Below are 27,076 nucleotides of genomic sequence, written 5' to 3' on the forward strand. Positions count from 1 at the left end.
AATAAAAAAAAAATCAACTAAAAGTAAGAAGCAACATCAAAATTTAAAACCGAACAGAAATTAATACGTAAATGACTGGGTTCGCCCCCTAGTTATTACCTCGCTCTTTACACTAAAGTTTGTTTTGTACTTTCATCAGAGCTATTTATTCTAATTAACGGCCTTTGTGATTAAGGGGTTATTCTTAAAGAATTGGAACAAAATTTGAACTAAGCGTAAAGAGTGAGGTATTGACTAGTGGGCGAACCCCCTAATATACGTAATAAAAATATACGAATATAGAAGTTTGTTACGTAAGTTAATCCGTAAGCTACGTCAGAACAAAATTTCGAGAAAGCCATTTAGCAAAAAAAGTAAAATTAATATGCACATTTAGTTTTAATTATTCATTTACGGTGAGCCAAAATAAAAGCTGCATTAACTTAAAAACGTTCAGAAATTAAATATGAAAAACAAGTTTTTTTTTTTAACTGAAGGTAAGGAGCGACATTAAAACTTAAAACGAACAGAAATTATTCCGTATATGAAAGGGGCTGCCCCCTCCTCAACCCCTCGCTCTTTACGCTAAAGTTTGACTCAGGCTCACAGCTTTGTTTTTTAAAACAATAAAAAGCTTTAGCATAAAGAGCGAGGGGTTGAGGAGGGGGCAGCCCCTTTCATATACGGAATAACTTCTGTTCGTTTTAATTTTTAATGTCGCTCCTTACTTTCAGTTAAAAAACTTGTTTGTTTTTTTATTTAATACTATCAAAAGGTACATATCAGACTACTATAAAGGTACATATACTGCTACTAATACTGCTGCTATTACTGTTACTACACCTTCTACTACCACCGCAACTACTGTGATGCTAGTACTATTAAGTCTAAGTCTATGAAGGTAAAATTTTATAGAATTTTGATAGCAAATTCGAACTAAAAAACGACACTATATGCATTTAGATTGTCAAAATAGCGTATCTTAAGAATTGATTTGTGTATTTAAGTTGGAACTCTCAGAGAATACTTAAAAGAAAAATAAGTACGAATACCTTAATACATTTTCCTGTTCTCAAGTTAAACCTATCCTATTCTCAAGTAGAAAGAGTATTGAACCTATCAATTTAAATCAATAATAAATCATATTGAGACATTAATTTAATGTTATAATAAGCACAAAACTGTTCAAAAACTATAGGACAAAAACTGAGCTTTTTTGTCCTTAGTGATTACTTCAAATATTTTCTTTTTTTCCTTATCTGTTTTTGTCAGTAGGGCTTTACGGATATAGTGCTTCATGTTTTAGGTTCACTAAACTAAAACTGACCACAGATGATCAAGCCTACTGCAGATTCCTTTCACCTGCTCCAATCCATTTTGCAATAGTCGAACATTTTCTTCATCTTTGACAAAATCAAGGAAACATTGTAGAGACAGTTTCTCAACACCTTCAGGGTTCATTCCTACCCCTAATCGAGATAAAAATTTACAAGAAATGTGAAAAATTCGACAGCACTCAATTCTTCATACGGTTGTCTAAGGAACATTTCAACTTGTTGCTGAAGTTCTCTAGTCTTGTGCGCAATTGACGGCATTAGGTCCCTTATATCTGATATAGTCACTGGGACAGAGTTTTTCATACCCATAGCATTCAACTCCAAGAGTTTCAGAAAAAGAACCACAAATTTTGTGAATGATTCTCTAAACTCCTTGAAAAAGGCACAAAACTGATATACTTGTTTTGTCTTCTGTTTTATTTTGCATTTTAAACTCATTGTAATTTTCAATCAATGAAATAGCGTCATCTATTGTAATTTGAACAAGCTTTAGCTTGCCCCCCACTTCATTTTAACATTTGTTGATGAAGGTTTTGCGTCATTAGGGCTTTCTTTGTCCTTGGCAATTTCTTTAACAGCTTTGTTTTTCTTTCCTTTTGCGTTTTTAGTTCCTTCTGCAGTTGGATCGCCCTCTACTCCATTTTCAAAATTTACTGATGAAGGTTTTGTGTCACTGGGGTATGAAACGAAAGATCCCATTTCTGTTAAATCTTTCCTTACGACATCCTTCAACCCTATCTAATCTTTGGCAGTCTTGACATCTTTGGAAATCTGTCATCCTTTATCTGCAGTACTTGTCCTAACCATCTCAACTTTTCTCTCATTATAGCCCTAGAAAGCGGGATTGAAGCACTATTTGTTTGAACCACATTGAACCTACTATTTGAAATACTGTCAGTCAGTCGGGAACCCAAACAATCCATAGGCAATTTCTCTGGAAAACATCTAGTAATTTTTCCTTCGTTTGCCGTAGTGCCCACACTTCAGAACCATACTTGACCAATGTCATCACTGTAGCTGTCAAAATTTTAAACTTGGTTCTCATATTATCTTCCATTCCTTTCAAACTCTTTTCAACTGTGAAAAAACACGCTGGGCCTTGGCTATTCTACTTTTAACATTTTCACTTTATCCGCTATCTTTGCTAACCATACTACACAGGTAAGTGAAGCTATCCACTTGGTTCTTAGTCTCGTTATCCAGCATCCCCCCTTCATCTTCACTTATCCTTTATGTTCTTATTCTTCGCTCGTAAACTTTATGTAATTATGTAAAATTATAAAATTATGTAAAATTATGTAATTATGTATTTTGCATTATGATATTCAGATTATTATATGATATTCTAAAAACTTGCTAAGGAATCATAAACCTTAAAGAATAGTGGGATGAGGCGAAGATACGTCTCAAAAATGAACCAATAGAACTCATAATCATAATATGTTACGATGATGTCTCTTTCTCTCTGTGATTGCATCCTAACAGTTGAACTGCTTTTTGTGATGACTAAGTGGATTTGTTCGTATTATTTTATGTTTCTTGTTTTTTTTTTAAGTTTTTCAAATTACATAAGATGCACATTTTTCTACTGTATTTTTTATTTTTATTGCTTTTTTAAGTAATTATTGCGCCCAAGCATTCAATATGATTTTTTTGTACCTGAAAGTATAATAGACATTTGAGCATTAATTTCCTCGGAAGGGAAAAAAATTGAAAATATAGGAAACATACGAGTGAAGGCTATGAAAAATGTAAGAAATTACAGGGTAAATCGTGAAAAACTCATATTATTCGTTGGAAGGGCACATGCCAGGAGCCTCCTACTTGTGACTCATCATTTTCTTATGCTTGCATAAGGGGTGAAATTTTTGAACAAGGCACTTGTGAGCAAGACTCATAGTTTATGCCCCTACTTGGTTGGGGGCATAAAAATTTGAAATCTAAAGTCTAAATTACATTTTTTGTACAAAGAAGTCCCAAGTTGAATGTTTGCTGCTTTATTTCATTTTTAATACCCAATTTTTGAAATGATATTTAAGATACCAGCTCGTCCCTGTGTACCCTATATTGATACTTTCTTAACAAGTTGTGAAAACATTAGTATTCACATTTATTGTCTGTATTTGTTTCCGTTTGAAAATGACAAATGTTTACAATAAAATATTGCATTTCTTATTCATACTTAATCGTTAAGACTCGGAAAAACAAATTACAGATTTATCCCAATATTGCACGTTTTGGGAAAAGGTCTTGGATGGCTGCAATACGAGATCTAGCGAACAGGTGCATGCCTAGGAAGAGGTTCAAGCTCTTTTTGAAACTGAAATCTCTGTTGAAAGCCCTGGAATGGCTGAATAGGATCAAAAAATTAAGAGAGAAAAAACGGGTTTATATTAGATAAAGCAGTGGATGAACAAATATGACAATTTTTTCTTAATTTTTTATTGGAAAAGCAGAGTGAACTAAGAAATTACTTGCGTATAGCCTACGGGTGGCAAAAGGCAAATTCAATTTTATTATTTTTGAATTTAGCAAAAAAAACATGCTAATATAATTACGCAAAAAAGAAATTTGAAAATTGTAAAAATAATTGTAAAAATTACAAACACATGCAACAAGGCTAATCACACAAAAAAGTTAAAGTCGCTAAATTTAAACTCTGCGTTGAAAGATAAACGCTTTTAGAGATTTCAAATTGTAAAAGAAATAGATTTTTGTAAACAATTTTTTTTTTGTTCCACTGCTTTATTTAAATCAAACCCATTTTCTCTCTCATAGTTTTTTTTTTGTAAATGGAAAAGCAGTGTGGCCTCAGAAATTATTTCTGAATAGGATCCATAAACACTCATTGTGCACACGCTGCGTGCTCGTCATAGGACCTATCTTATGCAGGGTCGTCTTATATGTTTAAGAAATACGTGTTTCTTATTCCTTCCCCTCGTTTTATTCTGTCAACGTTTTCGCCTTTTTACTTCATGAAATAATGTTCAATTTTATAAAATAAATATTGTCAGAGGATTCAGTAGGCTTTATTGTTTATCTTATTAATAAAGATTAAGCTTACAAACCGTTGTTTACCATATATCTAGGCGCAGATTGGATTTTAAAACTTGTAAGGGTACTGGTACATTATATCTAACCCACCGCTATACACGAAAGAAGTGAAATTTGGTTAATGCTAACGAAATAAAATAAAATAGGATGAATACATAATAGTTTAGAAACAAATTTGGGCTATATATTTGCACATTAGGGGGGTGGGGTATAGCATAGCATATATTAGCATATACGCAACCTAACCTAGGTACCTCCCCCCCCCACTAAACCCCAAAAAAAAACAGTTTAAATATTACAAACGGAATGATAATACACACTTTGCAATCAGTTTAGATAGCAAATAGGAAAGTACCTATATATATATATATATATATATATATATATATATATAGATATATATCACTCAGTGTTATAAAAATTGAAAACACCTTTTTTAAAGCTATTGTCTTGACTCCCGTCGGGCAAGCTGAAAAGAGGTACCACAGTAATTTCAAACTATTTTTCTTTGATTTTGTTACAACGTTCCTGTCGGAAATTATATTACCTTTATTATTGTTCCTTCAAACCAAAATTGATATTCTTTAGATAGTGCAATCATTGGTTTATATTAAACGGTAAAATAGTATAAAAGCGCTTTATAAAATAATAATAAAAAAAAAATTATATTTTGAATATGAAGTACCCAGAAATTCGGGGAAATCTTGCACTTCAGGAGGTGGCCCGAGCTTCCCCCGCCTGCTTACGCACTTGCAAAATGATAATTGATTGAAAAACAAGAAGTTACAGGAAGAATATAAGGGGTACAAGAAACTTATAGAAATTTGCTAGTCAAACTATTCAAACCCCCCTCCACAACCAACGAGGAATGTTTTCCCTGTGAAGTCTTTTTTTTTTTGGGGGGGGGGGGGCGTGTGTCAGCCCATGCTCCTTGAATCTCCAGATGTGGACCCCTCTTGCCCCCCCCCCCATAAAAATGCTGGAGCTAAGCCTCTCTGTATGTCAGACTAAATCGGAGCTAAGCCTCTGTATGTCAGACTACATCGCCATGTTTTAGCAAATCAATATGCTAAGATCGCTTACATTCTGACAGGAAACGATTTTAACGACAATCTGAGGATTCTGATCTTACTTCTCAAGTTCTCAAGCCGTTTTTAGTAAATATATTTCTTTATTCTACTGTGATCAGTGGTAAAAGAACTTTGATACGATTGTCATCAAAATTCTCCGTTCAATGTTCTATTTGACAGAAATATTTCATTTTTTTTTGCCAAGATCAATGAGTTGTAAGATCTTACCACTTTGGTGAAGCAAAAACGAGGCCAATGTCTCATTCTTTAAGGATTAAAAAGTATTTATGCATCATTTAATTCCAAATGAAAACTAAATAAAATCCCCGCGCATCAAGACCAGGTAGTTTTAAATAAATTCCAGATAAAAAAAATAACTATAAAAATCTCTACAAAAAAGTTTAGGGGAAAATAAATGGCAAATTTTTCGATTAACTCACCAATGAGATAGCAAGAAAAGAAATGTCTTCAGCATCAGATTTTCAACCTGAACCCAAATATAACATTCATTTGCGTCGAAAATGAGCTTTACCGACCAACCACCCACCCCTCCTAATGGGCAAATATATACCCTTGATTGTATACATGCAATAAATGTTCCATTACTTTGACAAACCGGTAAATCAATTTGAAGAAAAGTGTGACTTACCGTGAACTTAGTACATATACACGACTGAGGGTATATATTTTTGTCATAGGGGGGGGGGGGTTGTTGAGTTCATTTCTGACGCAAATGAATGTTATATTGGATTCAGTATGAAATTATGATTCTAAATGTTTGTCTATTACTTGGCTATCTCATTAGTGAGTTGATCAGAAAATTCCGTGAAAGATAAGAAATTTCAGCAATTTAACCTCCCCCTCCCCAGGATAATTCCCCGCTGCTCAACCCCCTCGCTCCCAAAATAAAAACGAAATGTTTATATGGATCCGGTGTTTTGTGATTTTATTGCCCCAAATTCTCATTCAACCTTATAGAATAAAAGCTATCAGAACTCTTAAAACTACGGTCCAAGGTTTTGCTAATCTCATGCGACATTTGCAACAATTCCAAATTCTCTCCCAGTAGTAAACAAGCAAATAATGGCAGGAGAATTGCAAAACATCAAATAAAATACTATTTTATTCTTTAAGAGCTCCGCCCATTTCCTAGTTACAGCCAATCAGTAATGAAAGGGTTGGTCGGATGCATTTATGCTAGTTGCGCAATATTCATAAAAAAAAAATCAGTTAAATTAAAATTGGTAGATTTACATTTTCTTGGCAACCGTCAAAGTGAAATTGTCAAAAAATTTAATATTTGAATTGTTGATGAGATACGGGTTGCACAGTATTTTTCAAAGAAATAACAAGATTAAATAGTCCGGGTCTCGAAACTCGAATACAGTGATGTAACGAAACAAAATTACTTATTTTTTAAGGACACTTAAATGTCGATTCTTTGTACTTGTATTAGTTTTAGCATTTTTGCAGTGTTATGGAACTAGGAGTTTCGTTTAGCTGCAGCAATTCAAAAGCCGGTATATTACACATAAATTTTACAAAAGAGCGAACGTTTCGGGTTTTACGACTGATATTGACGTCACTTGTACGTTATCTGAAGATTTTTGACGATGTCGGAAAGAATTTACCTAGCCTTCAAAATAAAATATACATTATTCTTATATCAAAGGCTAAAAATGCCAACTGTTTCTGTATATTAGAAAAGGCGATGCAACTTATTTTGCAAACAATAGGACCTCCTAATTGTCTTGACACTCTAGGAACACGGATTAGAATAACCGACCGAACATAATTTGCTTAATAGGATGGGTAATGAACTGTGGCATTAATTCAAGAAAATATAGGGGGGGGTCGGATATTTATTAAAATCTGGGGTGCAATTTTGTTTTTTCGATTTTTTCAGTGAAAATATGAAAGAGAGAATTTTTCAGCAAACATACCTAAATAAGTTATTTATTAAAATCTATGGGGAGGCAAAACACCTAGAGGGGAGCACCCTCTAATTGGCATTCCTGGTTATAAATACAACTTTAAAAAGTGTCAGATAATGCCTTTTGAATTACCACACTGAGCTATACTCAAGGGTCTGTGATGTTTGATAGGGTTTCGATGTCTTTTGTGTTTGACTTGTTTTTGATGTCTTATCAAAGAGAAAAGAGAGAGCCTACTTGCGAGCAATATTGTAATTCAAAACATATCGTCATTTTTATAAACTCAAAATCTCGTACAAAAGAACCAATGGGCTTTTGTGGTTTTTTTGACGACCCAAAATTTGACTTACGAACAACAGGTAAAAACAAAAATGGGTAAGAAAAGCTGGGTTATTTGCCTAACCTTACTGACTTACACTTAAAGGATAATGTAATGGGCTAAAAAAACCATAACGACCGACGTCACAAAAATAAACCAATGAAACAAAAACATATTTTTAACGCAGAAATATTAGAATAGTAATCTCTATGACATATAAATAGTAACTATTCTGAAGTGGTGGGGCCAAAGTGAAAAAGTCATAGCCTGAAATCTTGAATCCTGAGCAGGGTTGCCACTTGCCATCCCTAGTGATTTATCACTATTTCTAGTGATTTTTATGGTATTTGTCGGTTATTGGAAATACATTCAAGAATTACGCTTAGGTTAAATCTCAGAAACCGGTTTCATAGCTACAAAAACAAGTGATGGATGATACAATGCATTGGACTTATATAATTGGGGCTATATATTTTCACATTAAGAAAAGGGGGGTTAGGTTAAGTTAGGTTGGGTTTTACCTCATGTTTTGTTATATTTCATTAGGATTAACCTAACTTCTCTTCTTGGGTGTGTTTCCAAAAACCGACAAGTACCATTTTTATATTGCCTAAACAAAACAAAAAACTACTAAATCAGCACATAAATCACTAGGTTATAAAAACAAAATCACTAAATCAAACAAAAAATCATTAAAATCTTGTGATTTTTTTCACCGGCTGGCAACCTTGATCCTGCGATCACTTTTATCTATAAATCCGAATCTCACAACCCAATAGTTTTCTTAATATTTCAAAATCTCTGGCGTTTATGAAATGCAGTATAGGAAAACTGAAATATTTCAAATACTTCTGTTTTCCTAAATATTGTACGAAAATCTTTGAAAATTTAAACAGAAAAAGGCCCGTTCACAATGGGATTTTACTAATTACTAGCTAGCACAAATTTGAGCTTATATCAGAACTTTTTCCTAAATTTTTCTGCCAAATATAAAATTCTATGAAAAATCTGATTTGCTCAAATTAGCGCAAGCTAAATCTCAATTAGTAAAATATCATTGTGAATTGGCCTAAGAAAAATGAAAAGGTGTGTTGTCTCTTTTACATCTCAAGAGGTGACTGAGAGAAATGAATATTAATTTGAGCTCAAGCACGTACACAAGATTTTTTTTCTGGGGTGGGGCCACCCGTGGGAAGGGTAATAACAAATTAACGAATTATATTTGAAAGTCTGAATAAGAAGTGCCCAAAAATTCAGGAATATTTAGGACCTCGTGGAGGCCCGGCACCGAGACCTTTCTGTTACGTACATCCCTGCGTGAGCAGGTCACCGCTGAGAAAAGTTTCATTAAATAGCAGGTAATCTGCAACCTAACTTCATATTTAATCTTTTGGACTGTTTTGCCCTTTTTTTGACGATTTATTCCCAGACTGGGACTAGGCTATTAGCTACTAAAACTGGGAAATTTATTTCGTGATTGATTTATTTCGTGCAAACTAATGATGCCGAAGCAAACCGTCGAAGCAACAAGATACAAGAAACACAGTTTGTGGAACAAGAGAATGCCCTCTACATTCTCGATAAAAGAAACAACATCAAAATATGACATCTCTTAAGATGCTCACTATGACTTTGAGGCTGGACATGGGCCAAAATTTGCTCCCTTCTACCTCCAAACTACCTAGGAAAATCTTACAGATGAAACTGGGAAATAATTGAGAAAGACCAGAAAGAATAATAAGAATTCCATGAATTTATCTAAGAAACAACAGGCGGCGTTTCCGAACGGCATAAATTATAAAAGAAAAAAGCTAGGTGGCTAGGGTTAAATTTATTTTGGATTTTAAAGATAAATACTTCATATTTCATAACAAGTCAGTTTTACATGAAGATACAATTTCAAATTCTGAGAGGGCAGTACTGTATGTGTCCTTTCTTAAACAATGATTGCACAATGTGTATTTTAGATGTAGCAGCACATCGGGTAAAGCCATTATTTGCGTTTCTTCTAGCCTATAAGTTTATGAAACAGCTACTTGTGCAAAACAGCTTAATTTCAGCCAGTTTCAGTCTCACATAAGCCTGGAACACAAGTTTTCCTATTTCCGAAGAGAACTAGGACCAGATACGCCCAATGAAACTTTTTTTGGAGGAGGAGGAAAGGAAAATTGGAAAAAAAAAACACAAAAAGGAAAAATGTAGGAAATTATAGGGAAATCATAAAAAATATTGACGTTTTAGAGGTCCAGGCCTCGAAATAATCATTTTAAACTTTATCAAACCTTAATATATAAAAATTGTGCACTATTTAGATTTATTTCAAGTCTTATTCATGGGAGCTCAATCCCCAAGTAGAATTTGGGGAATACAACTAGGGTATCTAGCAGTGGCATTAATTAGGAGAAGAGGGGCAGGAGAACATACCCCCCTAGATTAAAAAAAAAATACTTTTTTGTAGTTTCGTTGGAAAGTGGCCTTTTGGTATTTTTGTTAAAAAAAAAAAACACCCCTAGATTCTAGAAATACAATTCCCCCCTCTACTAACACATTCGTGAATTGACACCATTGGTGTCTAGTCCCTTAAAATTGGCAACCATGCATACAGCTTTACTTTTTTTCCATCAAACCTATCACAAATAAACCAGCTGTACAATCAAACCCATTATCTTATTTATTTAGGGCTTAAGATAATTCAAATAAGGGGTTGAGGCATAATGGTTGACGACTGTTCTTTATCAGAACACGAAAGGATTGGATTTCGGGGTATTGGTTTTGCACAAGTCCTAGTAGAAAGCGACCCGTGTTACCCGATTAGGCCAAATTAGAAAAGCAAGCATTGGTAAAAAAAAAAATCCGTTAAAACGTATCGTTTTTTAATCTGATTCTAAATAAACAGCTTCCGTCGAAGTTAGAATTACCTGCAAAAGCTAAAATCTACAAGAACGTTCACCTTTGCTCAAAAGAACGTAAAAAAGGGGAAACTCCCTCAAGAGTGCGATGTAATCTAGATAGAAAAATAACACCCGTGAATGCAAGATTTTCGAGACTTTTCGAGTCATATTTTAAATCCCATATCCCAAATTTAAAATCCCATATTTTAAATTTTAAATCCCATATTTTAAATCATTTTTTTTTTTTTTTTAAAGAAACTTTCCTGTTTATTTTTCTTTTAAGCGATCGTACTAGGTCGCAACGATTATTATGATCATCGTAGTAATACAATTTTTTTTTCGTGCAATCGTATTGAATCGGGAGTCATGGCGAGCTAAAAAGAAGTCTTTGGGCGGGTCTTTGAATTAAGGGCTGGAATTTGGTCTCTTGGTGAAAGAGGAAAGTACATGGATAAAATTAAAAAAAAAAGTGTTCGTGGTCCTGCAGTGTATGTGGACGTGCAGATACTCAATATTGTAGACCAAACGCTTTTTTGTTCCTTTTTACTTAGTATATGTTGCTGAAGTATTTATTTATGTTTTAAAAGTCGTCATCATTCAATTATTTTATTTTTTGACATGGCCCTGTGACTTTTCCAATATATATATATATATATATATATATATATATATATATATATATATATATATATATATATATATATATATATATATATATATATATATATATATATATATATATATATATATATATATATATATATATATAAATTATGTAGCAATTACTAGTGCAAAACTGCTCAAATTTGAAACACTTTGCATACTTAGCTGGTTGCTTGGTGTTGTTAGCATTTTGAATTTCATGCCCCCTCTTCTTAAAAAAAAACATTTCGTTAAATATTTAATTTAATAATTACGGATTTACCAGCACTTACCTACTTCCTTTCGTAGGTGGAAATAGGATGCTAATTTCAAGGCAGTTAAATTGACACGCAGGTTACACAGAAGCCTATTATTAAAACGGCGCCATGGCTCTATAAAGAACAGCAAAAACGTCGACAAACGTTGCTTCAGGCATATTTTATTCCACATAAAAGGCTAGGAAATTTTAAGAATTAGCAAAATATATTCTTTACAATGCAATTACATAGGTGGAGTTGAAAAGGATTTTAAGCCAATTATAGAGCATAAAATTTGAGGAGGGATAATTTTAGATCCATAAAAGCCATACGAAGCATGACATCAGTCATGTTTCTTCAACTCTGAATTGCACCTAAAGACTAGGTAGACCGATTTTTGGCGAAGAATGGCTTTAACAGGTCGAATACCTAATGCACACAACCACTCAACACAAATGAATACCAACAACTATTAGAGGTAATTAAATACAGTCCATTGTCCTTGTAAAATAAATTGTCTTAATGCCTAATGACAACGTGAAACGAGTCATGGAGTCTCTTTGCCAAACTGTTAGAGCCTTTACTTTATTTTGGTTGGCAATGCAAAGCAATAGCAAAAAAAAGTTAGTTAGGTTTTCACGATCAACTTTGAGGCTTTGCTTAACAGTATAGGAAGTTTTACTTCATTCCTCGAGAAAGTTTCCTTTCAATAGTTTTTCATACTCTTTGGCGGAGGAGACACAATCAGGGGCGAATCTACAGTATTTTCACTGGAGGGCAAGAGGGGTCCATATCCGGATGTTCAAGGAGCATGGGCTATATAATAACTTTTTCTCCACATTATTGGAGGGGCAATTTTCTCTTTGAAAGAAAAGGTTTTTGTTGTCTGTCAGTCGTTGGCATCAAATCATGATATTTAGGACGGGCTGAATATATTTTTATATATCGAGAGGGGGGGGGGCAAACTTTCATTTTTTAATGAAAATAAAAAAAAATGCATTTTTCAACAACTAAAAAAATGATTATTTTTTTTCGAAATCTAGTGAAGGGCAAAAAATCTAACGGGCACAGGCCTCCCTTTCAATTGACGCCACTCCTGCCAGGGATGAATATAAGTTACAATCGAAAGCGATCAGCTATGTTGAACGTGGGGCAAAACTGAAGAAACGAAGCCATTCGCACTTTGTGACACACAATTTGCAGACCCTTGGCTTAATCACAGTGCAATACAGCTTTCTTCTACCAAAACTTAGTACTTAGACAAAAATTCGACTCTGAGTTGAGGATGCACCTCCCCCGATCTCCACACCGAAAGTCCAATATCAAACTCAGACGTTATTTATCTACTATAGTTTCTGAGATACGTCAGAGTATCTACAGAGGTAAGAAGGGATTTTACACGCTTTCCACAGAAACCTAAGCACGGACATACAACTTAGTAACTACGTTCAGAAGAAGACGACGTGACGGAAGACAGAAAGAAGACGGGATTCAGTTTCTGCTGAGGACGCCAGATGCAACCTAGCGCTGTCGTGTAGACAAGGCAATAGAAAATAAAATATGAGCAAAACTTAAGTTTGCTTAACTTAAATTAATTTCAAGTCGTATCTTCACCGTAAATTGGCGGCAATGTGTATCTTTGGTTAAAGGTCAGAACGGCACATTTGTACGGTAAGACCTGTCTAAGCGGAAATTCTTAAATATTTTTTCTGCTTTAAATAAGCTTAGTAACACCAACAGCAAAATTAGTGAAAAATTATTTAAAGTTGGGTTAAAATTACTACACAAACAAAATATGCTCTAACTCTTTAAGCTTTCCGACAATGTTATAATACAACCCATTTCTAACGCCTTAGCTTAAAAAAATTGTAAGAGAAAGCGCTTTATTCCAAGCAAAAAACCAGGATTATCCTTCTTAACACCACAATATACCATAATTAAATTAAGGTTGTATGAAGAATAATATATTGATTTTAAATCTTCGAGTACAGACATTATTTTGCAAGATGTTTCGCAGCACCATCTTTTCGTCAGGTTTCTTAAAGTAAAAGAAATAAAGATAGAAAAATGACGAAACATTACTTTTGTTATAAAAAATCTTTAAATCTAAAGAACCACACTGATAATGTATAATTGTTTCAATAACGGAAGCAATTCGTTCCTTTTGAGTTTCTTCCTCTGGTGTTAAAATTGTATCATTTGTATTTTCTGTTATATAATTTGTTTTTTTGTCAGCTCTTGACGTTTCCGTTCTATAAAGCATATGAAGTTTTGTACGAGCTATTAAGTTGGTCTTCGGAGTCTAGTAATGTTGGTATATCGCTGCATTTAAAATTGGTTGCTTTTAAAGCAAAAAAGTTAGAGAAATAAGGTAAAAGTTTTTCAGAAAAGCTTTCAATTACTGAAAAGTTTTCACGCAGAAAAACAGAGTGAAATAAAACCGGAAAGGCGATAACATTTAGCCAAGTTTTATACAAAGGCTCGCGAACAGGAGCTAATTGGGGGGAAGGGCATAATTGGGGGGAAGGGCATAGTAAAAATGCAAATTATATACAAGTATGGAAGCTACTATAGATATCATGACATCGGAGGGCCCGGCTATGGGGCTAACCGTTCGCGTATGTTGCCGGTTATGGATATATCTTAGTATAAAATTAATGGTTACCCAAATGATGCTTTGCGTCACAATGAATTCAGAAGTTTTGATTGTGGACGGTTGATATTACATTATGAATACCAATGATTTAAACATTGACTGAATTCTTTATGTCTTATACCTTTTTGAAATAAATTTTATTTACAAATGTTTCATCGTTGCCTTTGCAATTCTGTAATTTAAAATACTCATTTCAGGCAAATAATTTTACTAATGAAGTTGTCTGCTAGAAGTGTACTCAAGTATTTATTTCAGGATAGGTGAGAGGTTGGGAGAGGTTGGGAGAGGTGATTAAAAGAGAAAAGAGGAGGTAGATTATACAAAATCACAATGCAGAAAATCATGAATTTTGTGTATACGGGCCCCGAGACTTCTCCTACGTATTTGCCTGTTATTAATTTTTTGGAAATGAATCTTTCAAAAAACATGTTTCAGAATTGCAAATACATACTTCAAAATATTTGCAGCCAGAATAAAAGGCAAAGAAATGAAAATTTATCCTGTATATTCAAAAGCTTGCTCTATGTTTGTAACGTGTTGAAAACCTATATTCTTCAATATATCATAGTATAAAATATAATCCATTGGACCACGTTTCTTCTTTTAAACGGCTTATAATTAGAGCCTAGATACTTACCGAACTGAGATATTTACAACCTCTCCTGTAGAGTTAAACATTAGTTTGTGTTCGTTGCATTTTCAGAGCTTAGCGAAGGCTTTAAAATTGTGTACTCAGTGACGCTGTTTGATGATTAACTACTTTGTCAGGCCCACAAACGATTGTACGAAAGAATGTTTCTGATTCTTTAGGCATATCAGTTGGTTATGACAATAGAACTTTTCAGAAAGAGATTGGCTACAAAACGCAAACAACAAAAAAAACATGTTTGAGGATCCAGGATATAAAATATGCGATCTAAGGGGGGGGGGACTCACTTGACGCTAATGTACACCAAGAGGGACAGAGCCAGCAGGGTCAGAGGCAAAAATTCCTTTGCAATGCCAGTGAGCCCCCTTGCTCTGATTAAGGTCTGTTAAGGATATTCCCAGAGGAAGGCTATTCCAAGTTTCACATAGGCTTTACATCGATTTCTGAACGTTAAGGGGGTGCTGAATTCCAGAAATCACGTACGTCAGGTGGTGCGTGCCAAGCGTGGTGGAAATGTGCTAAGGATTGCGGGACCGTGCAACGCGTGGCAGAATTGCGGCACACATGGCACTCCAACATTTTATGCAACAGGTGGCGATAAGTTAGCAGACCCTCAAAGGGCGGGGCCTCACTGATCCTCCTCAAATCGCAACACAAATCCTACCTCAGGGAGCTCATCATTTTTATCATCCGAATGTGCTTAGTTTTGAGTAGTCTATTTCTTAGAGCTCCAAATGAAAAACCTATCTGATATTTTCGTAATTTTACGACCGAGCGTCAATGAAGTATTTTAATCTTTTTGCAAAGATTGTCTTACTTTTCAGTGTATATGTGGCTAATGTGGCAATTCCCAATTTTTAATTAGCCTACTCAGACCCGTCGACAAAAAAGGCACCGAGACACAGAACGAAGATATAGATTCAAAAGAGACCCCCGCATTAGGGAAATTACACAGACAAGATTAGAAATTACCAGAGGAGTCTCGATATCTCAAGGGGCGTACGTGCATGGTTTATATGTTTTTGATCGCACCGAAAAATATATTTAGTTTCGTCTACTCTTCATGTGTTTCAATTTAAAGATAGAGGCGGTTCTGGCCTCTCTTGCGCCGGCACGAAATCTTGATTAGTGCCCCCCCCTCCTGTGTCCCAAAATTTTCATTCACTAATGAAATTTTGCCAACTGCATCCTAGACTTTATTTTGATATAAGTTAGAAATTACAAAATGATTTTGTTTACGTCGTTAAGATTTATGCGCCCTGGGGCAAGAACCCCCTCTACCTGAAGCCACTTCTTTTTAAGGATTCCTTAGCAATATAATGAGGTCTTACCACAATGAAAAATATCGGCAGGCTCCCATCAAAAAATTCTTGACTTGACTAAGCAAAGCAAAAGTAGTGGGAACATTCAATGTCATAAACAACAAAAAATGAGTCTTAAAACGAAAGTAGAATTACTTTAAAACTTAAAAATAACAGAAACGATCCTACATATGAGGGAGACTGACGCTCACCGCAGCCTCCCACACTTTACGATAAATCTGACTATTGCTCTCCTAAAAGCGTTTCAGTGTGCAGCAGATACAGCCAGGTGGAAATGGCAAAGCTTAGGTATCGATTAACTTTCATAACACTTCAGCCAAATATTTTAATGTTTGGAGAAATTGCAACTAAATGGTTCCCTACCATTATCCAAGTGATGTGACGAAGAAGTTAGAGCATATCGAATTTAAGCGTAAAGAGTGGGGTGTTAAGGCGAATTACTTTTGATCTGAAGGACCTCCTAGCGTAAATTTGGAAATGTAGGAATTTCACGTACACACCTGCGCTCATTTGTCTTAGGCAAGTCGATGAGGCTTATTTACCTCTCAATGTATTTTTTCGTTTCTTACAGTTTAACCTTGGAGTAGAGGAAGGGTTGGTACTTGTGTATTATACGGCCAACACTGAAGTTTACGCTGTGAAAAACTCGAGAACAAACCGGTTTCTTCGTTAGTTTCTTTCAGCTTAGCGTGAGACAAGACCAAGATAAGGGACAGAATGTATGGGAAATATATAGTTTGGGCTATATATAGTTGAACATTACGGGGATGGGGGGTGGTGATGGCGGTAAAGTATTTGGACAGCTTCAAGTTAGAAAACAATTTTACAGAAAACAACTTTATAATATGCAGAATGATTGTACCTAACACATTTTGCATTCAGACCCGCTATACTTTACCCCCTCCCCCCCCCCAAAGTGCAAATATATAGCCCAAACTTATTTCTAAAGTATTATATTTTCATTATATTTTATGATATTTCATTAGGATTGAGCGTCAAAGAAACATGTTCTAATTAAATGAAGCACTTGGGTGTTTGCCGTATAATACACAAGTACCGAGGCGTTAACTAAAATCCATAAAATTCCTTGGTTAGGGGCAAAGTACAGGTAGCCTCATTTTTAAATAGTTTCTCCACCACAGAAATGTTCAGAAGAAAATTTTGATTTGTGGGATCCACTTAACCTCCTACAAAATGGAATACCTGATTTTTATCCAAAAATTTGTGTTTCACGAAGAGAGCCTCATAGGCTTTGCGGATGAGGGATGACAGATTGTCAAAGACCGTCATTTTCGGCCATCCATCTAGGGTGAAACGAAAAGCAGGTCGTTCCAAATGAGGTGGAAAGAGGTCGTAATGTAAATGGAAATAAGTTAAAGAAAATTGGAACTTCAGTATTTTTACAAAAGAATTTTTCGGGGAGGGGGGTTAAAAAACTACAAAACGCATCAAATATTTGTTTATATTCATTTTGTTACGTTTTTTTTACAGAGTCGGACAAACATTTTGGGAAGGGAGGGGGTTCAAACCCCCTACCCCTCCTCCCTGGCCTTGCAAATAACTCAACTTTAAACAATCCATGTTGACAAAAGCACCGTCAGAGCTAATTTTCCGGTCTTCCCAATATACAAGTGCAACGCATTACCCCCTTTTTTTATGAAGGTTGTCGTGTGTGATGAAGACATACCATTCAATTTAAGCTAAGGAGCCGACAGTAGAACCAATGGTGACCACAGTAACTGATTTCACAGTAACTATAAAAATGTCGGAATATTTGGATTGCCTTTGTGTAGGCCGACAAAGAGAATCCCGTTAAGGGGTTTGAAGTCAATATGCATATGTCAACTACTACTTGACAAAACTTGTGTTTGCTTTATGTAATGAAATATCAATGAAGAGTGTGTTGCTCATTTTAGCAAAAATACTAAAATAAGCCTCATGCATAACCGAAGTAGTGGGGGAGGGGGGTAAAGCCGTCTGATATGCCCAAAACTGTATATCTTAATTTACTAGTTATGTTTCAAATGGTTTTTTTTTATGTTATGTTTTCTTTTTTGCACCCTTTTGAGATTGTTCAAAGGGCGAAGGGCAGGGGACTTCAAAGCTTCTCGATTGGTCTAAAAGTTTAAGTTTTCATTTTTAAAGATTTCCCCTTTAATTTTGTTCTAAATTTCTCATACAATTTGTCTGCTTTTGGCACTCAGAACCCCAGAGTGGTCCCAATTGTAAATTTTAATCACAGTTCCTATGTCTTTTCCACATATTTTCCTCCTACATACGCATATGCCATTTAACTCTCAAAAATAGGCGCTTGGTCAGAGCTTAATTTCAAAGACGGGCACAATACTTCTGGGAGAAGGGCATGTTTCAAAAACAAGCGAATTACACAAAAAGAATGAGAACCTATTGGGGGAACGTGAAGATTCCAGGGGAATGGGCTAAGGTTTAAAATCCGCCTCTCTTAACACAGGCCTGATGTAGAATAAATAAATAAAACTCTTTGCGAATATATCAGACCGAATGATGGGTGTTAGATAAAGATAAATGTCCCAGTAAATGACTTGAAAAAAAAAAAAAAAAAATTACAATATATCTGCAGACACTTATCTAAACCGCCTCAACATTTGGAAAAATGGCTTCATTAAAGATATGATTTTACTAATCCAAAGAGGGGGGGGGGACAATACACCAAAGATACGCTCTTTATAAACCCCCGTGAAGGCCACGATCTATTGTCTTCCTATAATACCTAGATTTGTTCCCCAAATTTTCATCAAACTTAATTAAACCCACTGACAATATTTAGTTTATGGACGAACTTGCCACAGATTTTGTGAAAAAGATGCATTTTGTTTAAAAACCAAATATGAAAATGCAATTAGTCCCTAATTTTCTCGTTCCTTTCTTTTTTTTGGATGAGAGAATATTTAAAAACATAACAAGTTACCTTGGGGGAGAGGGGAGTGGAGAAAAATTAGAAAAGATACGGGTTTAAATTATAATGGTACTTGTGCATTATAATTACACCAGCGCTATACACGAAAGAAGTCAAGTTTGGTTAATGCTAATGGAATAAAATAAAATTGGATGAATATATAATAGTTTAGAAACAAATTCGGGCTATATATTTTCACATTAGGGGGTGGGGGTAAGCATAGCTTAAATTAAATACGTAACCTAATCTAACGTAGGTACCTCCCCCACCCCTAAACCCCCAAAAACAATCGTTTAAATATTGCAAACTCAATTAGAAACCCCGCTTTGCCATCAATTTATCTAGCAAATGCCCGTTTGTCTGCTTTCATGTCTGGTTTCCTTATACAGTCTATAGCACTGATTTAGTTATAATGCACAAATACCAGTATGATTTGCTCCTTGTTTCCCACTTTTAATAAAAGTTTATACGTAAATTTTCTCCGGTAATTTGTCGTACTTCTTCTACGTCACAGGTTTTGCAGAATAGGATATCAAGAAAAATGTCGAAAAGAATCTAGTTAAAACAGAAAGGATATATTGATCACACGCCAATAAATGTTTTTGACTTAAACAACCAACTAGCCCGGATCAGTATTGCCAAATTAGGCATAATTTCGCCATTCGGGCGCATTTGTGAGGTGATGACACATTAAATTCTTCCAATCAGCGCATTTCCAAAGGGATTTTGTCGAAAACATAGCAGCTTTGATGCATTTTCTCTTAAAAAATGGTGCTTTTGGCGCATTTTCGTTTTTTTTCGCTGCGCTACTTCATACCAGATATCTAGTAACGCTGGTCAATCCTATCTTTCCATGTTTGACAAACTGAACATTCGTCAAACTGTGTCTATATTCAAAACAATACGTTAAACGCACTTTTTGTTGCACAGAAACTAAATCAGTGAAATAAAGATGAAAAACAGTGATATTAGTATACAATTCTGTTGGTTTATACTACCAACATTGATCGACTATTTGAGACAAAGGTTACCGATTTAAAATATTTATTATTATTTATTAAATTGTCTTTAAAACCTTCAGCTGACATGTTTTAAAATCTTATCTTAAATATTTCAAAAAGCAAAACTAGAAGTAACTAAACATATGATTTCAACAAAAGTAATATACAAGTGGCAACCCTGGTTGTAACTGATTAAAAACAATTTCAAATCGTGTTTTCATGATTCGTCTAAAGTAATGGATTCACAATATAAAACTTCTGTTCAAAAAGTCTGGTTTACTCACGCTGGTTTTTAATAGAAATCTTTGAAGCTATCTAACTCATCCGCCTGAATATCTGATAATGTTGGTAAATAGGAGTTAAATTGCAGTCCAAAACCTTTACAAAAAGCCACTTTTCAACAAGCTTGTAAAATATTCGTATCAAGAAAATTACCACCATTAGACAAGAAATGAATTGAGTATGCCACAGAATTTGACATTTTACAATGGATTTTGAAGTTGACGGTAGTAAATAAAAGGTTTAAGATGCGTGTTTTACTCTTAGGGTTAATAAAGTGTAGGCTATCCCTAGTTGATGTAACTCAATCGTATTCCTTCTTCGTTTTCGTTAGGATGAAGCGGAGAGTTCCTTTTTTGGGTCTTCCATCAAATTTTTCTTGGAAGTGTATTTTAATACCTAACTTCTAAGAATAAGTTTAAATTTATTGAGCTTCCAATGCCGAGAGGGCTTCCACTTTGAGAAATCACGTACACCAAGTAGCACGTGCCAAGCATGGCGTAAATGTACTATGCATGGAGGAAAATGAGCCAAGCAAGACAGAAATTGTGCCAAGCATGGCAGAACTGTGTGGCACAAGTGGCGTTCTGATGTTACATCAGGTGACGGAAAGTGCCCCCCCCCCTCACTCAATGGTATATAGATCTACATTTTGTCGTAAAATCTACATTTTATTTTAATAGTGCAAATAGATATCCACATTTGATCATATAATTGGTTTCCCCTCTGAGGAGGGATGAAAACACACATTATAGGTATAATTTTATTTCTTGACTTTATCAATGTTAATAATTAAGCCAAGCTGTAGGCCTTTCCTCAGCTCAAACGACTGTTTCAACGGTTTTGTAGCTTGACGAAACTTTCAATGACAGTCTTCCTGTGGCAACTAAAACACCAGGCCTAGTAATGAGTCTACTTATAGCTATTTACTTACAATCACAAGTAAAATTTGTCTGCTTTTGCTAGAGTTGTAATTTCTATTTATGGTTGCAAGCTCTTGAGGGAAGGGATAATGCTAGTTTTTCTGTTTCAATTAAAGAAATGTTCAGTTTTTTTCCGTGCAGGCATTAAACGCAGTAACTTCTGTTGTTCAACGGCTGTCAAAACACAGCTTGTATATCAGCCGACTTCTGTGAAGTAAACATTAAGAGTGTTCTTTGGACTACTGCCTCATTGCAAAGAATAATTCATCACAGAACAATGCTTGTTCAAGTTCATTTATTTACAATCACAAAAAAACGCGAAAATTAGACACTCCCGCCACCCAGCAGGATCCACGGCCTAAAAACAAGGAAAGAGAAAAGATAAAAAAAAGGGAACTTTTTAGGCAAATAAAGTCCTTAGCTCTGTTAGATTATTGGATTGCTGTAAAAAAAAAAAAAAAACTTCACCCGTTGCTAATTTGATGCTGCTACCTAAGACAGTTTGGCTTTATTCGAGATAGAAATTAATTTCCGAGGAAATATTTCTGATTTTCTTGCAAGAAAACAACCGCAGAGATGTCTGTTCCGACCAGGTTTGCCACACTGTGAGAAACAAAATCACTAAATTTTAGTGATTTTGTGGTTGATTTAGTGATTTTCTTCAGTAATCTAGTGATATATATGCTAATTTACTGATTATTTTGTTTAGGCAATGTAAAAAATCGCTAGAAATAGTGATAAATCACTAAGGGTGGTAATTCTGGTTCCGACTTTGGTTGTATAATCTTAATTCCACGAAACGTTGAAACATTAAGATCTATGACAAAGGATGGGAATTTTCACCAAAACCTCATGGGTTCCCACGTGTCTAAAAATCCTGTATGGCAGAAAAAAAAACGCAGATACTGCACAGACCCAAAGATTAGGCCTACAATGATAAGCTAAAAATTATACAGTAAATTAGCCAGCTCCGGAGGCAGCCACATAATTTTTAGGGGACGCGAAGTTTTAAATAAAAAACTTTTCCAGAAAAAATTTCCAAATACTATAAAATTTGGTTATGTTTATACATTTTTGCTCAGCCACTAAGGGTTAGGCCTCCTACGAGCATCCAAGTCCTTTCCTTCCTTTTTCTATTATAAGCTATTATTCAGCTTTTATTCAGCTATTATTAATCAGCTTATGGGTTATTTTCAGCTTTTTCCTTCCTTTTTCTATTATAAGCTATTATTCAGCTTTTATTCAGCTATTATTAATCAGCTTATGGGTTATTTTCAGTAATATTCTCAGCTTCAAAAAAGCCTCGATTATTTATTTTATTAAACTTTAATTTTAGAATTAGAAAGATTCGAATTTATTTTACTGTAAAACTTGGTGTAGTCCCGTGAATCCCAACTTGGGGCGGGTCTGTGCATGCCTATAGTTTCCACGTGCTATTGCAGATTTCTGAATTCCTATAAGGTTAATATTAGTGTCAATAGGTTATATCCATGATTCCCAACGTGGAGCGCAGGCCTCACCGGTGGGGCACGGCAATATTTTTGTGAGTCATGCACAGGAAGCGCATCCTTCGGCTGACTATACTTTAGAGCCTGAATTTTGAAAAAAAAAAATTCATGTGAACGGAGTCACATTCAAATGTACTTAAAGAGCGAAATGACACATGATAGTATTACAATGACAATATACATTGTATAAAAGGTGTTGTATTCGGACAATATTTTTCATTAGTATATATATACCAAGTTAACGGTCTTATAAGCTTCCTTAAGGTGAATATACGCAAAATTTTGAATAACAAATTTTGAATATCATTAGGAGGGCATCAGGATTTTAGAAATGCCTAAGTGGGACATAGGCCAAAATCGCTTGGGAACCACTGCAAGGGCGGATCCAGGATTTTTTTTCGGGGGGCGGGGTTACTCATTTTTGACTCAGTTTTGACTAATTTTACTGATTTTTACCTAGGTTTTACTAATTTTCGATTTATTTCCGACTCGGTCAAAAATTTCGGGGGGGGGGGGTTCAAACCGGGTAACCCCCCCCCCCTGGATACGGCCTTGAACCACTGATTCCCATATAGTCTAATTTACCATCCCTATGCCCTTCCATGGAAGTGGGGTAGGTCTGTACTCCTTAGAAATAAACTATTCTTAGGACGGTAGAAACCGCGGATATGTTAGTAATTTTAATTGATTATGCATTTACTTGTGTATTTTAGAACTCTTGTTGAAGCTAACATGCTATACAGGTTTTATTATGTATTTTTGTTTTCTTTTTTTTTTGCCATTTCAATAAGCCTACGGACCGCAATAATGATCACTTTTGGATAATCACGGCTTTTTTAAGAATTTTATTTATCCTAATTTTTGGTTTCTTTTGCAGTTATATTTCCATTAAGTCCATTTTCTCTCCTTCTCTGATTCCAAATTCGTGCGGAAAGCATGATGGTTTGATTTTCCGGGAAACCAAGCAAAGGATTAATTAAAATCTTTAAAATAAATAATCACAAAACTTCATTAGTTTTAAAATATTCCTTTCTGAGGGTGAAAACGTAACAAAAATGACCAAGAACAAATGTTTGATGTGTTTTTCAAAGTTTTTTTGCATCACCCCCTGAAAAATTCCTTCTATACACCCCCCCCCCCCCGAACAAAAAATCCTGAATACAACCCTGCTAAGGGTTGCCACTCACCAAGGGGAAACGAATGTTGCTGAACATTGAACTTTCTTTCATGTAATACAGAAAAGAAAATAATATTAATTTCTCATCTTTGCTCATTCTCTTTAGCTTTCATATTTATCTTTCCTTTAAGGACAACCGTGCAGTTGCAGCGACCCTCCATTAGTCGAATCTTTGGGGAATTACAAAACTCTGATTGAAAAGGACAAGAAGTCACAGTAAAATCCAAACATTCGTTGTTATCAGAAGAGGGAACTATAGAACATCATTGTTCCTACTTTACCACGTTGTGATAGCGACCTATTCCGAAGAGCCTCGCCCACCTGGGATAGAATTCTACTTTATCTACTTGTGGCTATCTTGGAAAGGGGTTAGGTTAGGAAAAATAAAACTTTCAGGGATGGGTCTTCAGCAAGGCCGTATCCAGGGGGGGAGGGTTACCCGGTTTGAACCCCCTCCCCTCGACATTTTTGACCGAGTCGAAAATAAGTCGAAAATTAGTAAAACCTAGATAAAAAGTAGTAAAATTAGTCGAAAACTGAGTAAAAAATTAATACCCCCCCCCCCCCGAAAAAATCCTGGATCCGCCCTTGGTCTCCAGGCTAAAGTATGTCCCCGAAGGTATTTTGAAGTACCTACCTCCACTGCTCCCTCTAGAGGGTCCTGACTGATGATTTAAAAATATGTGTGTTATAAAAGTGGAACCTTTCAAAATAGATCTTCTGCTTAAAAAGAAGTACAAAAAATTGTTTTCAGCTGCATAACTTTGCTCAATCCCAATTTATAAGGTTTTAAAGACATGCAAATACATTTTGTAAATTTTGAAAAAAAAGCATTGATATGGCTTAAAATTCTACTCAAATAACAGGAGTTGCATTTACAGAACTAAAGCCAGAGAAAAGGGAAATAATAACTGAAAATTAAGGTAGACTGTTGTTTTGTCAAAATTTCAATAGGTACCTGTCATGTAGGCAAATTTCAGGACACTCTTTGAGGGAGAAAAAGTGGAGGTAGGTACTTCAAAATACCTTCCCGGGACAGTCAAAAACCAACTTACTGTTTTTGAATGCCAAGCAACAAAACCTAACAACCTAACAAAACCACAACAGCAGTAGGCCTAAGACATGGTGTGCGGTTTTGGCAGATCTTCATTCACTGCCTCACCTCGCTAGAAAGCGCGATTTAAGACGAATCGAAGACCTAGGCTTTTAAACACTGTATATACATTTATACAGTACAATCATTCCCTATCTCAAGCATTATACAAAACCGGACCAAGATGCAAGTGCTCTGGAGAACATTTAAAGAAGTATAAACATAAGCGACATTAGATTTTTTCATGGGTAGACAAGTCAGAACGTGAAACGTGAGTTTCACGTTCACGTTCAAGTTTCACGTTCTCTTGAACGTGAAACTTGGCTTCACCTTTGTAACACAAAACTTTAAAGAATTTAAATTTAAATAAATTTGTTCCAATAAATATATATATATATATAAATATTGGGATATTGGGCATGCCAATGCACCACAATTATGCAATTGGACCGAAGTTTCTACCAACATACAAATAGCAAGCCAAATTATTGATCCTTATAGAAAAAAACCGGAAAGATATAAAATATTTTTTTCATGAAAATGACTAGCCTATGTCAATAAAAATCGAACAGAAATAAATTAAAAAAAACTTTTTCCACAAAACAAGTTTTTCAAAGAAAAGTAAGAGCTCCATTAAGCCAAAATGGGCAGAAATGAAGTCAAGTAATCATCCAAGCGTAAAACTACCACAAATCACTATCAATAAATAAATTAAACTCAAAACAAACAGAAATTAGGATAAATAGCTGAGTTAATCTCGAAACGAGCAAAAATTAACGTTAGTAGGGCTGATAACCCCCATGCCCTCTCAAGACCAGAACATAATTTAGGCTTTTCGTTTTCAGTATTTTGTATTTCGTTTCAGTAAAGCGCAAATTATGCTCTGGTCTTGAGAAGGCACGGGGGTTATCAGCCCTACTAATTTTAATTTTTGTTCGTTTCGAGTTTGACTCGGATATTTATTCTAATTTCTGTTCGTTTTGATTATCATTTATTTATTGACAGTGATTTGTGGTAGTTTTAGTCGTAAGTCAAAATATGAACAACGAAAAATTTACTTAGATGATTACTAACAGGGCCGTATTCAGGATTTTTTTTTGGGAGGGGGGGTAGAAACGCGTAGAAAAATTAATTCATTTTTGTTACATTTTTACGAGTCGGACAAACATTTCGAGGGGGGGGGGGATTCAGACCCCTAATCCTTCCCTGGATACGGCCATGGCTACTAACACACGGCCTAAAATAGCAAACTATACTACTGGTAAATATATACCAAATCATATTATTGAGTTTCAAATAAAGTGATTATACCATTCGATGCCTCTTTTTATGCTGATTACGAATATAACAGCCATTTCTATCGCAAATGAATTTTAGCCCCCCCCCCCTTTATATGTCAATTCAGGATATATATTTGCACATATGGGGGTTAGGTTAGGTTAGGGGGGGGACTGAAAATAATTTCCGATAGAAATGCTTATTATATTCGTAATCAGCATAAAAAAAGGCATCGAAAGGTGTATTCACTTTATTCCTAACTCAATAATATGATTTGGTAATATATTTACCAAACTACTTACCAGTCATCATAGGCAAAGTCTGCATCCAAAGTATTCAAATACAAGAGAAAAGCAAGGACGGAGCAAAGAAGCACAATGCGATCCATAGATCCATTAGGCCTGCATTGTTTCCTAACAGATTTTAATGTTTCTAATTTTTCACACAACTGTTCATGATACCCAAATATACAATACTGATATGCAACAGACTGAGCTTTACACATGTTTGAAACAACACTACTCTTAATGAATGCTTAAGAGGGAACATCTAGCTAAGACGGTTGTTGTACACTGCCTGCCGGCCAACAACTGTCTTATATCTACCCGCCCACTTTGAAGCTTTAACCTGATGAAAGGGGTCGGAAGAACCATTCGGAAACATCGACCAGAATTTACCTGGAGATGATCATTTAAGTCAACATCAATCAAAACCCTCACCAATCATCCAAGTTAATGAAAGGATTACAAAAAAAGATATCGAACTTATTGCT

At 35.1% G+C, this 27,076-nt stretch overlaps 1 protein-coding gene across 1 annotated transcript in view; it reads right to left on the minus strand.

Annotated features, from left to right (window-relative positions):
* LOC148953300 (protein O-mannosyl-transferase TMTC2-like) overlaps positions 1–26,850 on the minus strand; it is a 137,911-nt gene extending 111,061 nt beyond the window's left edge. Inside the window, exon 1 of the mRNA XM_089088472.1 lies at positions 26,607–26,850. Within this exon, the coding sequence (XP_088944598.1) occupies positions 26,607–26,809 (203 nt within the window). The 5' untranslated portion in view covers positions 26,810–26,850. The remainder of the gene's footprint in view (positions 1–26,606) is intronic.
* Between the last annotated feature and the right edge of the window lie 226 nt (positions 26,851–27,076).

The sequence above is a fragment of the Artemia sp. Qi Xiang Cuo genome, chromosome 4 (assembly GCF_049724085.1).
Source record: "Artemia sp. Qi Xiang Cuo chromosome 4, ASM4972408v1, whole genome shotgun sequence".
Lineage (NCBI taxonomy): Eukaryota > Metazoa > Arthropoda > Branchiopoda > Anostraca > Artemiidae > Artemia > Artemia sp. Qi Xiang Cuo.